Consider the following 14,847-nt stretch of genomic DNA (forward strand, 5'->3'; position numbering starts at 1 on the left):
GCTCAACTGGCATGAAATTAAGTATGCACGCACGATGGAGGACATTCTGCAGCGGTATAGTGACGTTTTCAGGGACAAGCTGAGCACACTGAAGGGAGTGACCATGAAACTTCATGTCGACCCTGAGGCCACACCATGTTTTTTTTAAGCCCAGGTCAGTGCCCTATGCCATGAAAGGCAAAGTCAAGGTGGAGCTGGTACGTTTACAGGGGCTGGGCATCATTGAGCCAGTCCAGTTTTCAAAGTGGGCGGTGAAGGCAGATAAAATGGTGAGGATATGTGGGAACTACAAGCTTACGGTGTATCAGGTCTCTAAGCTGGAGGACTACCCGTTGCCATGGGTGGATGACCTGCTTGCGACCCTGTCAGGGGGTAAGCTGTTCACAAAGCTGGACATGAGCCACGCCTACCAACAGCTGCTGCTCAACGAGGATTCAAAGGAGTACGTCACCATCAATACGCACAAGGGATTATTCAAATACAATCGCCTGGTGTTTGGAGTGGTGTCTAGCCCCACCATTTTCCAAAGGACAATGAACTATTTGCTGCAGGGGATTCCGCATGTAGCAGTGTACCTTGACGATATTTTGATCACGGGAGCCACGGAGGGGGAGCATCTGGCTAACTTAGAATGGGTGCTGAAGAGACTCTCAAACGCAGGGTTGCGGTTGAAACGTGGAAAATTTGTGTTCCTGGCTCTGAGTGTGACCTACCTGGGACACAAGATTACAGCTGAGGGGCTTTGCCCAGTGGAGGACAAAGTGAGAGCTATCAAGGAGGCCTCAAGTCCCAAGAACGTCACTGAACTCAGATCATTTTTGGGCATGGTGAATTATTATGGCAAGTTTCTTCTGGACCTCTCAAAGGCTTTAGCCCCACTGTATAAGCTGCTTCACAATGACACTAAGTGGCGGTGGGGTGAAGAGCAGAAGGAAGCTTTCAAGAAAGTGAAAGAACTCCTACACTCAGCGAAGTTGCTCGTTCACTATGACCTAGACAAGGAGATCACCCTTTCATGCGACGCTTCGACCTGTGGAGTCGGGGCAGTTCTCTCACACGTAATGGAGGACTTTTCAGAGAAGCTTATCGGTTTTGCTTCATGTACCCTGACGGCTGCGGAGAAGGGATATTCACAGCTAGACAAAGAAGGTCTGGCCATTACTTTTGCGGTCAAACGTTTTCATCAGTACCTTTATGGATGTGCATTCACAATTTATATAGACCATAAGCCACTGATGAGCCTTTTTAGGGAGACCAGATGCATCCCACCGCTAGCCTCAGCTAGGATACAGCATTGGGTACTCACATTGTCAGCCTACCAGTATACTATTGTGTACAGAGCGGGTGGGGATAATGCAAACACTGATATGCTGAGTCGACTCCCTTTACCTGAGACGCCTGTTACTACATGTGTGCCTCCAGAGACTGCGTATTCATTGGAGAGGCTGTCCGTGACAACTGTAAAGATGGCCCAGATCAAAGAATGGACAGAGAGGGACCCAGTCCTGTCTCAAGTCAAGACTTTTCTTTTACAAGGTTGGTCCAGAGTTGTGGAAGGAGAGGAACTGAGACCTTATTCCAAACATAAAACCAAACTGAGTCTGCAGGATGGTTGCATTTTCTGGGGGAGCAAGTGTCATCGTCCCTCCCCCTGGCCATTCACAGATTGTGGAGGGAATTCATGAGACTCACCCAGGGGTGTCTCGAATAAAAAGCCTTGCAAGATCCTATGTCTGGTGGCCGAGAACGCATCAGGATCTGGAGAACAAGGTAAAATCATGCACGCAATGTCAGACCAATCAGAACATGCCACCACCAGCTCCTTGGCACCCATGTGAGTGGCCAGTCTACCCCTGGTCTAGGCTACATTTGGACTTTGCTGGCCCCTTTATGGGACAGATGTTTTTTGTAATGGTAGATGCGCATTCCAAATGGATCAAAGCTCACATCATGAGCAACATCACAGCCCCCTCAACCATAGACAAACTGAAGCAAGTGTTTGCAGTCCACGGGTTGCCTGACACTCTGGTCACTAATAATGGCCCAACGTTCACCAGTGAGCTGTTCAGTGAGTTCATGCGGCAGAATGGCATTCGTCACTTTCAGCCGGCCCCTTTCCACCCAGTCGCAAATGGTTTGGCTGAGCGGGCTGTTCAGACTGTGAAGGAAGGCCTGAAGTCGATGACAGGGGACTCTCTTAGTACCCGGCTTTCACGTTTCCTGTTTCAATACCGCCTCATGCCACAGACTACGACTGCATGCACTCCAGCAGAGATGCTGATGGGGCGTAGGCCTAAGTTACGATTGGACCTGCTGCGCCTGGACAAGAAGGCAAAAGTGGAGAGAAAGCAGGAAAAGCAGAAGGAGGGACATGATCAGCGTGCGCGAGAGAGACAGTTAGAACAACATGACAATGTCTATGTGAGAAACAATCAGCAATGGCTACCTGGTGTTATTCTTAAGCAGAGTGGTCCAATCTCCTATGTTGTTAAGCTGACTGATGGGCGTGTTTTCCGCAGACATCAGGACCATGTGCGCCTGCGTCATGATTCCGGCTCAGAGGTAGACAGTTCCATGGAGTTTCCAATGGTGAGACAGACTACTGGGGAAGCATGTCCACCAGTGACTTTGCTAGAGGGAGAGACACTGGCAGAGGGGGCAGAGTTCCCTGAAGAGGATGGACATTGTCACGCGGACACACAGACCCCTCTCGTGTCCCCAACACTAGATCCACCCAAAACATCCTCACCAGCGGTGCCTGCTGGCTCACCGGGGGTAATGCGTAGATCGCAGCGGCCTCACAAACCTCCCGACAGACTGAATCTTTGATTGGATAGTTTCTTTTGTTGTTGGATTGAATGTTGAATTTGCCATGTTTTTTAGGTGTTTTTGGATTGGTAACCTGTTGCTAATGACACCACTGTTTCTATTTCCTAGTTCTATATTTGGGGAATGTTGGATTTTAAAGGGGGAGAAGAGTTGTAATGTGAGTATTATTAAAAGTAAGTTAATCTAATCGGGAAGCTGTTGGTAGCAAGAGGCGGGATCCGGGATTGGCGGGGTCTTTACTTCCGCTCTTTTTACTCCCGGTATGCATTGTATATAGTTCCTCCACCCAGGCCGCACGAGGTACCTGGAAGCCTCGGTATTGTAAATATCATTTGTCGTCCCAGATAAAGGTGCTCTTTTGACCATCAAGTTGTCGAGTGGTCTTTTTGTAAAGTAGAAGTTACCACATCCACCATACTGCTAGTGTTTTCCACAGTGAAGGCTGATGCAAAATTCTTACTCAGCTCATCCACCATAGTGACTAGGCTAAGTTTAAAATGGGGGTTGCTGAGCAGTGTAACTCCAAGAGCCGGAAAGGCCTATTCCATGCTGTATCTCAATAAGTAAATAAATAAATACTCTTACACTTAAATCTGGCTAATTATTATGTTCACACCCAGGAGCCTCTGCATCATCTGTTTCCAAAGTGATTATAGATAGAATCTACAAGAGGCTCTGCCTCAAGGAAGCAATATTTATCATAAAAGACCTCCACCATCCAGAACACGCCATCTTCTAGTAGCTACCATCAGGCAAGAGATACAGAAGCCTGAGGCCCCACTGCACGAGGTTCAAGAATGCCTATCTCTCTTCAATGATTTAGTTCTTGAATGAACTCCAGTTCACTGCAGTTTAGCAACACTTTGATTGCTTTGCACTATCACCTTTTTAAAAACTTTGCACCAGTTGTATTTTTTTCATAAATAATGTGCATAATTTATTTTGCTTGTGATTGCTGCCTGTACTATGTTATGTGTCTATGATACAGCTGCAAGTAAGGTTTTCATGGCAGCTGAGCAAATGTGTACAAAAAAGGTGGATCAACTCAGCAGGTTGGGCAGCATCCATTAAAAGAAGTACATAGTCAACGTTTCGGGTTGAAACCCATCATCAGGAATAAGGAAGAAGGGGGCAGGTGCTTTATAAAGAAGGTGGGGAGAGGGTGGAAAACCAATCAGAGGAAAGATCAAGGGGTGGGGGAGGGGAAGCAGGGAGGGGATAGGCAGGAGAGGTGAAGAAGGAATCTAAGGGGAAAGCACTGTGGGTAGTAGAAGAAGGCAGAGTCATGAGAGGTGATAGGCAGCTGGAAGAGGAGACAGAGTAGAGGTGGGATGGGGAAGGGAGAGGAGGAAATTACCGGAAGTTGGAGAATTCGATGTTCATACCAAGGGGTTGGAGACTACCCAGACGGTATATGAGATGTTGCTCCTCCAACCGAAGTTTGACCTCATCATGGCAGTAGAGGAGGCCATGTATGGACATATCCAAATGGGAATGAGAGGGAGAGTTGAAGTGAGTGGCAACCAGGAGGTCCTGTCTGTTGTGGCAGACGGAGCATAGGTGCTTGACAAAGCGGTCCCCCAATCTGCGTCAGGTCTCGCTGATGTAGAGAAGGCTGCCAGGAGCTTTTGCCATGATGTGTCTATGATACAGCTGCAAGTAAGGTTTTCATGGCACCTGAGCAAATGTGTAGTTGTATATATACTCGACTGTGACTTTAACTTTGATGCATCTGGATAGGGGGCTTTACTTAGCCTAATGTGGGAGTCGGAGTGTTGATGTACTGCTTGACCATGGCATCAAGTACGGGCCCTTACCACACCACGAACCAACCAAGTGAACTGTCCTAATATTCTAAGTTTTCATTTTTCTTCCCCCCAAACTAAAACACCAATACTAAACCCAAACAGAAACTGACCTACCCACCCACATCATTTTGATAAACTTTATTATCTTAATTGATGACATTATTTCCCTAAAAGGTGACTGTGGTTGCCAGGGTGATAAATCATTTATCACTCACAGGCATTGTGATGGTTGAGTTGAGTGGATTAACTTGTAGCTCTTTTACTAATTGATTCGTCAATTAAGATTTATCTAGAATTTATTGTTACGGTTTGAATGTTGCCGTTCCCTCCTAAATTCCCCTGCAACTATCATGATTTCAATTAACAGATTCTTGTTTCATCTGGACTGCCTGGACTGAACCCTTTAAAATTGCCTCTCCAAGTTAGAACTTGCAAGTGCAAGTTTTTGAGGGAACAGAAAACAAAGGTATTGATTTCTTTGCTTTCTTTAGTTATTTTTTTCACCATTCATAATGAGGGGTTCTGTTATCTTGTGCTTTCAAAATTGTGTTTGATTTAGTTACTGCTACTAAGTTAATACTTTAAGCAGTTTGTTTATGGAGCCATTTAATTTATCTGTGTAACTTAACCAGAGGCCTTTTCAGAAAATAGGTGAAATGAAATTACTAACAAAAAAATTCAGTATCTATGGTAAAGAAAATCTTTTGAGACACTGCTTTAGCTGTTCTCTTATTCCTGAAATGCATAATCAGGAAGTTTAACTTTTTTTCTGACACTTGTCTACTTTGGTGCGTATTTGTTTTAATTATCATCCCTAATCGGCCAGGTATAATATCATTGGCATATGTTGTGAAGATTGTTTTCTAGTGGCAGCAGTATAGTGCAGTACATGTAACTATAAATTACAAAAGGTTGTATTGTAAAAGGAGCCAAGAAAAGATGGTATTCATGGGTTGGTTCATTGTCCATTCAGATCTCTGATAGTAGAGAAGCTGTTCCTCAAGTGTTATGTGGGTCTTAAACTCCTGTACTGCCTCACTGATGGATGGTAGCAATTATTCTTTGAGTGACTTGTTAGACTATTTGGGTGGTCTGGATTTAATTCTATTGCTTGGCATCTAAGTCAATTGGAGAAGGAAATCTTATTAAAAATGGGATTGATTTGGGGGGGGAGGGGAAAGGGGATGTTTGCAAAATTATGGTATTCCTCTGAAACATACCATAGACTTCAATGTCCAACTAAGCCTCCTGTTTTGTATAGAGTATATAAATATATGATCCAGTTACTCCATTTGTACCATTTTTATGCTAATATTTCATGCTAAGATATTAAATCAATTAGATGCAGATTGCTAGCCTACTGTATTGACATTTTGAGCTTCTCTCTAAACTATCTGAATTGTAAACTCAGATGCACAAGCAATATACCAAATGTAACTATTTTATCCAAAACATCTGGATGAACTGTTTAATATTGGTTCCTTTTCAATCATTTCTGGATGGAATGTTTCATATTTTTATTTAAGAATGTCCAGATCATTCCAGGGAGCTTGAAGGTGTTTAACAGTGTTGCTTACAATGAATAAACATGGTCAAATCTCTCAGTGCAGCTGAGAAGGTTACCCGTTTGTATTTTCTTCTCCTGATAACCTGTGGTGTGCTGATAATAAATACAAATCTATGGGGCTCAAATCCTGTTTGAGGCCCTACAAGTTCTTAACATCCAGTTTAAATGGTAGCTGTTGAAATAGGATTTCTTTTTCTGGGTAATTTCTATACTAAGTCTACTACAATGAGCACATTACCAGAGTAACTAAAAATAGTTTGCCCTGTGCTTATTTATGGATTATATTATAAATGGGGAACTGCAGGTGATATCAGAACACTTTAGAGGAAAGGGCTAATTCTGGTAGCTAATCTAAGTGAGCTTAGCAAGACAAATTTTCCCTGAGCTTCACGATTGCCATCGTGGTCAAAGCTGCTGAATGAGACTGGCCCCTAACATTGCAAATCCAATATGGCTGTCATTGGAAAAGCAGAGGGATTAACAGGCTAGTGATTCATTCCTGTTTGGATTATCTCCAAATGACATGACCTGTTACTTCAGTATTGATGTGAATTTAAGCATGTGATTTCTGTGAAAGAATTTGGAGAAGAAGCAGAATATATTTTGATCTTGGCCATTCAAGTTCAAGTAAATTTATTGAAGTATTTATATATCATTCACAGGAAAATGAATCTCAATGTAGTATATGGTGATCTGCAGTATTGTGCAAAAGTCTTGAGCACATAAATTAAAGCTAGGCTGCCTAAGACTTGCACAGTACTGTTTCTCAACGTGGAGCAGAGAGCAAGTTTGTAAATCTGGTGGGAGCAAAGGATGTTGGAATGGTGACAGTATTGTAGGAGGGGTGTGGGACAGGTGATGGGGAAAGAGTACAAAGGGTGGGGGTGTTGGCACGGGTGCAGATGCACCCAGCCCTGAGACACTAGGCAAGCTCATTTGATTCCATGCAGTTGGTTAGTCAATCATTACAGGTTGTCCCTCTGGTGCTTCCCATACTCTCTCCCCTCTCCCTTCTCTTTTCCTAACCATGATTGCCCCTCTCCCTGCCACTTTCCCCACTCGGTCCACAATAGAGACCCACCCATATCAGGATTGGGTTTATCATCACTTGCATTTCATTTTGTTTTGCAGCAGTACAGTGCAATGTACAAAACTGCTACAGTACTGTGCAACAGTCTTGGGCAGCCTAGCTGCACACATGCAACTAAAACTTTTGCACTTCATCTTCCATTTGCAGTGAAAATCCATACGTAAAAAAAATCTCTTGCAGTGCTGCTGTGGTGAATGATTCTGGAGAAATGAAGACCCAGGTGCTAGAATTGCAAAATGGTTTAGCAGTATGGAACTTGCCCTTCATTTGGGATGTTGGTAGAATTGTGGGCACTCATGCAACCCATTTAGAATTGTACAAAAACCTTTTGTAGCAATGGTATTTGGAAAGGTCTCATGGGGATGGGGAAGCAATCATGTCATTAAGTTAAATTCAAGATTAAGTTGGAAAGGTTGTTACTTTATACCCACCAATAGTTTTGGAGCATACCTACGGTACATAGCTCTGAATGAAGTACTCATGCTAAGATCTTGCAATTGTGTCATTCTTCCCAAGATAAAGTGACTGCTTGTGAAGCTAAAGAATCTACAATGGATTTCAGTGGCCGCTATGAACTTCAGAGCCAGGAAAATATGGAGCCGTTCTTGAGTGCTCTGGGTAAGCTCTACAGTGACTTTCTGTAGAAAGTCCAAATGAAGTTTTTCTTTTCATTGTCTTTTCCCGCCCCAACCATAAAGTTTGACTTGTTTCTTACTTCACCAGATGTTGTTGTTAAAATCCATTGATCACTCCTTAATCCCCCTTGAACCTCAACGATTGCTCTTAATTCTCTCTGTAAACAAAATCCTGTGCATTGTATTCTCCAAATCCTCAGCATTTCAATAATAAGGAACATGCACAAAATGCTGAAGATGCTAGCAGATCAGGCAACAATAAAGAAGAGGAATCAACAGTTGTCATTTCAGGCAGCAAGCCTTCATCATGATTTGATATCAAGTGGTGGTTTAGCGTAAACTGCTTTAATTTGTAGAATGCACTACAGGAGGACTAGCTCATTTGGTAGTTACAATCTGTTGTGTTGTTCATGCCAGGAATTCCAGATGATGAGATTGAGAAGCTCAAGGACAAAAAGAGTGTTACTAAAATTGTTCAAAATGGAGACGACTTTATAGTGGCTATAGAAACTGGCAATTGGGTGCTTGTTAATAACTTCACCCTTGGACATGAGACCCAAGTGGAAACTCCCACAGGCGAGAGAGCCAAGGTAACATTTTTTTTTAAAGACCATAAGATGTAGAAGTAAGCCATTCAGCCCATCAAGTTTAAGCAGTAGTTTTGATGATTCTTTAAGTGCGTTGAATTTCAACTTCCTGTATGCTTTCAAACCTGAATTGGGACTTAAAAAATACAATGCTTAGATTTTCTTTTGACTTCTGTGGGTTTTTCTCATTTAAATAGGCCATAATGAACCTGGAAGGGGAAAATAAGCTGGTTGTTAACATACAAGACATGACTTCTGTTGCAGAGTTCAATGGGGATCTACTGATTAATGTAAGTTTCAATTAGTGACCTATCTGCAGACCTTCCACTGCACTTTGAAGTAAAACAAAGGAGTTGGATATGTGTTGAGTCTTCAGTGAAGATGCATGTAAAATGGGCTGAAGATGGCCTGATGTTCTACCCATGTGATTAGAGTATGGAAGACCCACTAATCAGAAGCGGACCTAGGGCTGTGGGTCTTAAATTCCTCACTAATAACACTACATTTCCCATGGTCAAAGGCTCTTGAGTGTTTTTAAAAACTTGATTAACAGTTCAAATAGATAAAGTTGTTAGAAAATGCTGGAGATGCTCAAGTGAAGCATCTGTAAAGAGAAACTCTTGGGTGATCTGATTAATGGATAGGTTGGTTAATTGATTCAAATTCTGAAAGCATAACAGTACATTTCCTCACCAGACACTGCCTGACCTGCTGAGCATCACCAGCATTCTGATTCTTGGGGGGGGGGGGGGGGGGGAACTGAAGATACTATTTGTTACAATTTGCTACCTCATTCTAGAACATTAAAATATAAAATTAAACAGATTACATGTCTGACAATCAGTAATACTTTCAAATAAGAGGTGTTCGAATGGACTTTTATTTCATTTTTGGCTTGTGTACAGACATTGACTTGCCCCCTTGGCTCAGTTCAAGTTTATGCTTACTGGGCTCTGGTTAATCATGCAGAGATTAGGTATACAGCCAGCTGGTGTCCAGGTCAACTTTGACCTCTACATGCAAGCTGACCACTGGCTGGCAGTTCCCAATAGAACTGTCAGTGTTAGACCCAAGGTGGGCAGTGAGTTCAGTGAACCTCTACCAATACGCAAACAACATGTGTCAAATTGAACATGGAGACGATGGGGATGAATTTCCATGCCTTAAGTACATGGTAAACTTCAACTCAATGATTTTTTTAAAATTGGAAAATGTGTTTGTGCATAGTGCGCATTAGACCACCAGCTGTAAGATCCAGGTTCAATTCCTGTGACAGTCTAAGGAGTTTGTCGTCATCCCAACAGGTTCCTCCGAGGCTCTGATTGTCTTCCCCACCCCAATCCAAAGACACACAAGTTGGTGTCAGTAGCTTGTGGGTGTACTATGCCAGAAGCATGGTGACTCTAGTCTCAGCACTCCTTTGGGCGTTGATAGACCATGCAGTCAGCTACATGTGACAGCTTTTCTTTCTTGTGAATTCTGGTGTTGAAGTGTTAATTGTCTTGTACTTTTTGCACTTGGTCTTTATGAACTTCTTTTATCATTTCAGATAGTAACTCTGGCTGGCATTGTTTACAAGCGGATAAGCAAAAAAATGGAAAATCCCAATGAAGGTCAATGTAGCTCATCATAATTGTTCCTGCAACAAAATAAAGTTTTGCAATGGGTTTTGACTGGGGGTGTGCTTTTGCAAATTAATGTTCTAGAAGCCTTTTGCCTTGGCCTCATTTTCAATGAGCATGTTAAAGTTTTAAGTGATATGCATTCTCAAGCACAATTTCATGTGTAGAATTTATTGATGTAATATCAATGAACACAATAGCTCATTCTTCCATAAGATATGGAAGCAGAAGTAGGCTATTTGGCCCATTGAGTCTGCTCCACCATTCAATCATAGGCTGATCCAATTCTTCCAGTCATCCCCACTCCACTGTCTTCTCCCCATACCCTTTGCCCTGGCTAATCAAGAACCTATCTATCTCTGTCTTAAATACACCCAATGACTTGGCCTCCACAGCTGCTTGTGGCAATATATTCCACAGATTTACCACCCTCTGACTGAAGTAATTTCTCTACATCACATTGAATGGTGGTGCTGGCTGATGGGCCAAATGGCCTACTCCTGCACCTATTGTCTATTGTCAAAATTGCACACAACGTGTGGTCAGTAGCTTCCCTGTAATTGCATGAGTTCTTATCTTGCTAAGCAACCTCATGTGCAGCATCTTGTTAAAGGCCTTCTGAAAATCCAAGTACAGCACATCTACTGCATCTCCTTTGTCCATGCTGTTTGTGATTTCCTCAAAGAATTGCAGTAGGTTTGTGTGGTGAACTACATATACCTGTCTGGACACACCACCCCCCTGCTGACTGCTCCTGTGGCCCCTCCCACAGACCTCAGTATAAAGGCGATTGGGGCTGCGCCCTGCCTCTCAGTCTCCAGGATGTAGCATGGTGGTCAATTACTGCTTATTCTTTCTTCCAGTCAATAAAAGCTGATATCTTGCCTCACATCTCAGAGTTATTGATGGTGCATCAGTTTTATTGGCTGGAAGTTTTAAAACATGGAAAGTATTACGTCTGGAAAAATTAGACTTGGACCCTTAAAGCTCAGAAGCAGCTCTTGCCTTCGAACTCTGGCTTGCTTGCTTCCAATCATACTTGGAGGAGGTTTGTGCGACTGAGCCCACTATTATGCACAGAATTCTCCTCTCGAGGGTCACCCCGAAAGTTTACTCACTTATCGGGGACCTGCCGCCCTACCAAGAGGCACTGGACGCCCTCAAAAAAACAGTACCTGTGGCCGGTGAACACTGTCTACGCAAGACATCACTTAGTGACAGGGCGCCAGCGACCCGATGAGATGAGCCCTGCATTTCTCCGACCCCTACAGACACTCGTGTGAAATTGCGACTGCAAAGGTCTGACGGCGGAACAACATGCGGAGCTGCTAGTACAAGACGCCTTCGTTATGGGGATTAGGTCAGTTTACATGCGCCAGTGGCTGCTGGAAAATGCAGATCTTACCTTGTGCTCGGTGATCGAGATGGCCGACATGTTGGAGGCTGCTCTACACAATGCTGATGCTGTCCAGCCGCCCGATCCCCTGCCGGTGCCGTGGACACCTCAGACACTGCCACCCGCAAGCAAATTCACCAACGCCGCTGCCAATCGAGAGTCCATGAACTCCCCGAACCCGACCACAGCTGCTGCCAGTCGCAAGTCCACGCAGTGTTACTTCTGCGGACTCAAAGCACCCCCAAAAACGCTGCCCGGCCTGAGCAGCGACCCCCTCCAGCTGCGGGAAGAAGGGCCATTTTGCCAAGGTCTGTAAGTCTGAACCACAAGCGGGGCTGGGCAGTGCTGCGTGTGAGACATGGGGGCAGCCATCTTGCCTGCCCGGATGGGGGCGGCCATCTTTGTCGGCGCCAACTCACCCCGCCCCCGACCCACCGGTGTTTACCGGGCACCAAGACGGCAGTTCAACTCTGGCCTCCGTAACCCTTGACCAAAGTGCCCCGCACCAGCTTGCAAGGTCAATGATGGGCATCCTGGTGGAGGGGCACAGGACTAGTGGCCTGTTTGACACGGACAGCAAGGAGAGTTTTATTGACCCGGACATGGTGCAATGCTGCGGACTCATGACATGACCAGTAAGCCAGAGAGTCACCATGGCTTCTGGGTCGCATTCCACAGACATCCAGGTGGGTTGTGTAGCAACACTGGTGGTGCAGGGCACAGAATATCGGAACTTTGTGCTACTGGTCATGCCTCAACTGGGCGCGCCTGTGCTATTGGGGCTGGACTTCCAGAACCATCTCAAAAGTGTGGCTATGGCATATGATGGGCCCCTCCCACCACTCACTGTCAGGAATCCTCAGTTTTGTGGGACTTTGTCATATACCCCGCTACTGACCACACACACACACACACACACACACACACCGACCTGCACATCCCACCCAGCACCATGCCGACAGCTGTGTTACTGACGCCACTTGCAGCCTCTCCACCCTCAAGTTCCCTCCCCCACCGCTGTTCGCCAACCTGACCCCCGACTGTAAACCTGTGGCAACTAAAAGCAGGAGGTACAGCGTGGGGGACAGGGCCTTCATTCAGTCAGAGGTGCAGCGGCTGCTCAGGGAGGGGGATCATTGAGCCAAGCGCAAATCCTTAGAGGGCCCAGGTGGTTGTTGTTCGGACCGGGCAGAAAAATAGGATGGTTGTGGACTATAGCCAGACCATCAATAGGTTCACGCAGCTTGACACGTACCCCCTACCCCGCATCGTGGATATGGTCAATCAGATAGCTCGGTACAAGGTGTACTCGACAATAGATCTGAAATCCACTTATCACCAGCTCCCCATCCGCCCAGAGGACCGCCCCTACACCGACTTTGAGGCAGGCGGCAGGCTCTATCACCTCCTGCGCGTCCCCTTCAGTGTCACAAATGGTGTCTCTGTCTTCCAGAGGGTAATGGACCGGATGGTGGACAAGTGCCAACTGAAGGCCACATTTCCCTATCTGGATAACATCACCATCTGTGGTCACGACTAGCCGGATCACAACGCCAACCTCCAACGATTTTTCCAAGTGGCCAAACCCTGAACCTTACTTATAACAGGGACAAGTGTGTGTTCAGAACCACCCGACTCGCTATCCTTGGGTGTGTCGTGGAGAACAGAGTCATTGGCCCCGATCCTGACCGTATACACCCCCTGTTAGAACTCCCTCTTCCCACCACCCTCAAAGCCCTCAGACAGTGCCTGGGCTTTTTTTCCTATTACATCCAATGGGTCCCCCATTACGCAGACACGGCCCACCCCCTGGTCAAGTCTACCACTTTTCCCCTCTCAGCCAAGGCCCGTGCAGCCTTTAGCTGCATTAAAGGGGACATTGCCAAAGCAACGATGCATGCGGTGGATGAGACCATTCCCTTCCAAGTAGAGAGTGACGCCTCTGATTTCGCGCTGGCTGCTACCCTCAATCAGGAAGGCAGGCCAGTAGCGTTCTTTTCTCGTACCCCTCAAGGCCCTGAAATTCGGCACTCCGCAATGGAGAAAGAAGCCCAGGCCATAGTGGAAGCTATTAGGCACTGGAGGTACTATCTCGCCGGCAAAAGGTTCACCTTGCTGACCGACCAGCGCTCAGTTGAGTTCATGTTCAGCAACCAATAGCGGGGCAAAATCAAAAATGATAAAATTTTGCGGTGGAGAATAGAACTCTCTACCTACAACTATGATATCCTGTACTGGCCTGGAAGGCTCAATGAGCCCCCTGATGCCCTATCCTGGGGAGCGTGTGTCAGCGCACAGCTCAACCAGATCTTTGCCATCTGGGGGTCACCCGATTTTACCATTTTGTGAAAGCCTGGAACCTACCTTACTCCCTTGAGGACATCAGGATGATGACCAGGGACTGCCAAGTCTGCGCTGAGTGCAAACCGCACTTCTACCGTCCTGACAAGGCACAACTTATCAAGGCCACCTGCCCCTTTGAGCGACTGACTGTTGACTTTAAGGGCCCCCTTCCCTCCACCGACTGCAATGTCTAGTTTCTCAACATTATTGACAAGTACTCATGGTTCCCCTTTGCCATCCCCTGCCCCGACATCACTACCACGTCCGTCATAAAAGCCCTGTGCCAGCTCTTGACTCTGTTTGGATATCCCTGCTATATCCACAGTGATAGAGGGTCCTCCTTTATGAGTGACGAGCTGTGCCCTGCTGGGTAGGGGCATTGCTACTAGTCGGACCACGAGTTATAATCCCCGGGGAAATGGACAGGTGGAGAGGGAGAGTGCCACAGTGTGGAAGGCCACACTTTTAGCCCTTAAGTCAAAAGGGTTGCCGGTCTCTCGATGGCTGAAGGTCCTCCCCGAGGCACTCCACTCTATCCGCGCCCTGTTATGTATGTCCACCAATGCCACCCCTCACGAACGCCTATTCTCTTTTCCCAGGAAGTCTGCCACTGAGACCACCCTACCAGCTTGGCTGACATCCCCAGGGCCAGTGCTGCTCCAGAGACATGTGAGGATTAATAAATACTCCCCGCTGGTCGAGAGGGTTCACCTTCTACATGCGAACCCCCGGTATGCCTACGTGGTCTTACCTGATGGGCAGGAGGACACGGTCTCCGTCCACGACCTGGCGCCCACAGGAGCAGCAGACCACTACCCCGAACACTCCACGGTAACCATGAACCCTGTACCCGAGGTGACACCGTGCACACCAAGCCTTACACAGACTCCTCACGGCACTCGTATGCCGGGCGTCTCGCACGCGCATATACCAGGTGCCTTGCAGATGCATGAGGGATCACTGATGCCTA

General features: G+C 46.1%; 1 protein-coding gene and 1 pseudogene across 1 annotated transcript; both read left to right on the forward strand.

The window, feature by feature from the left end:
• Positions 1-34: 34 nt before the first annotated feature.
• On the forward strand, positions 35-7,819 carry LOC132390953 (uncharacterized protein K02A2.6-like; annotated as a pseudogene).
• A 26-nt stretch (positions 7,820-7,845) lies between these two features.
• On the forward strand, positions 7,846-10,149 carry LOC132390954 (fatty acid-binding protein 1, liver-like). The gene is made up of 4 exons (XM_059963486.1): positions 7,846-7,912; positions 8,347-8,519; positions 8,714-8,810; positions 10,070-10,149. The coding sequence occupies exons 1-4, from the start codon at positions 7,846-7,848 to the stop codon at positions 10,147-10,149; spliced, it is 417 nt and encodes a 138-aa protein (XP_059819469.1).
• Positions 10,150-14,847: the final 4,698 nt, after the last annotated feature.

The sequence above is a fragment of the Hypanus sabinus genome, chromosome 3 (assembly GCF_030144855.1).
Source record: "Hypanus sabinus isolate sHypSab1 chromosome 3, sHypSab1.hap1, whole genome shotgun sequence".
Classification (NCBI taxonomy): domain Eukaryota; kingdom Metazoa; phylum Chordata; class Chondrichthyes; order Myliobatiformes; family Dasyatidae; genus Hypanus; species Hypanus sabinus.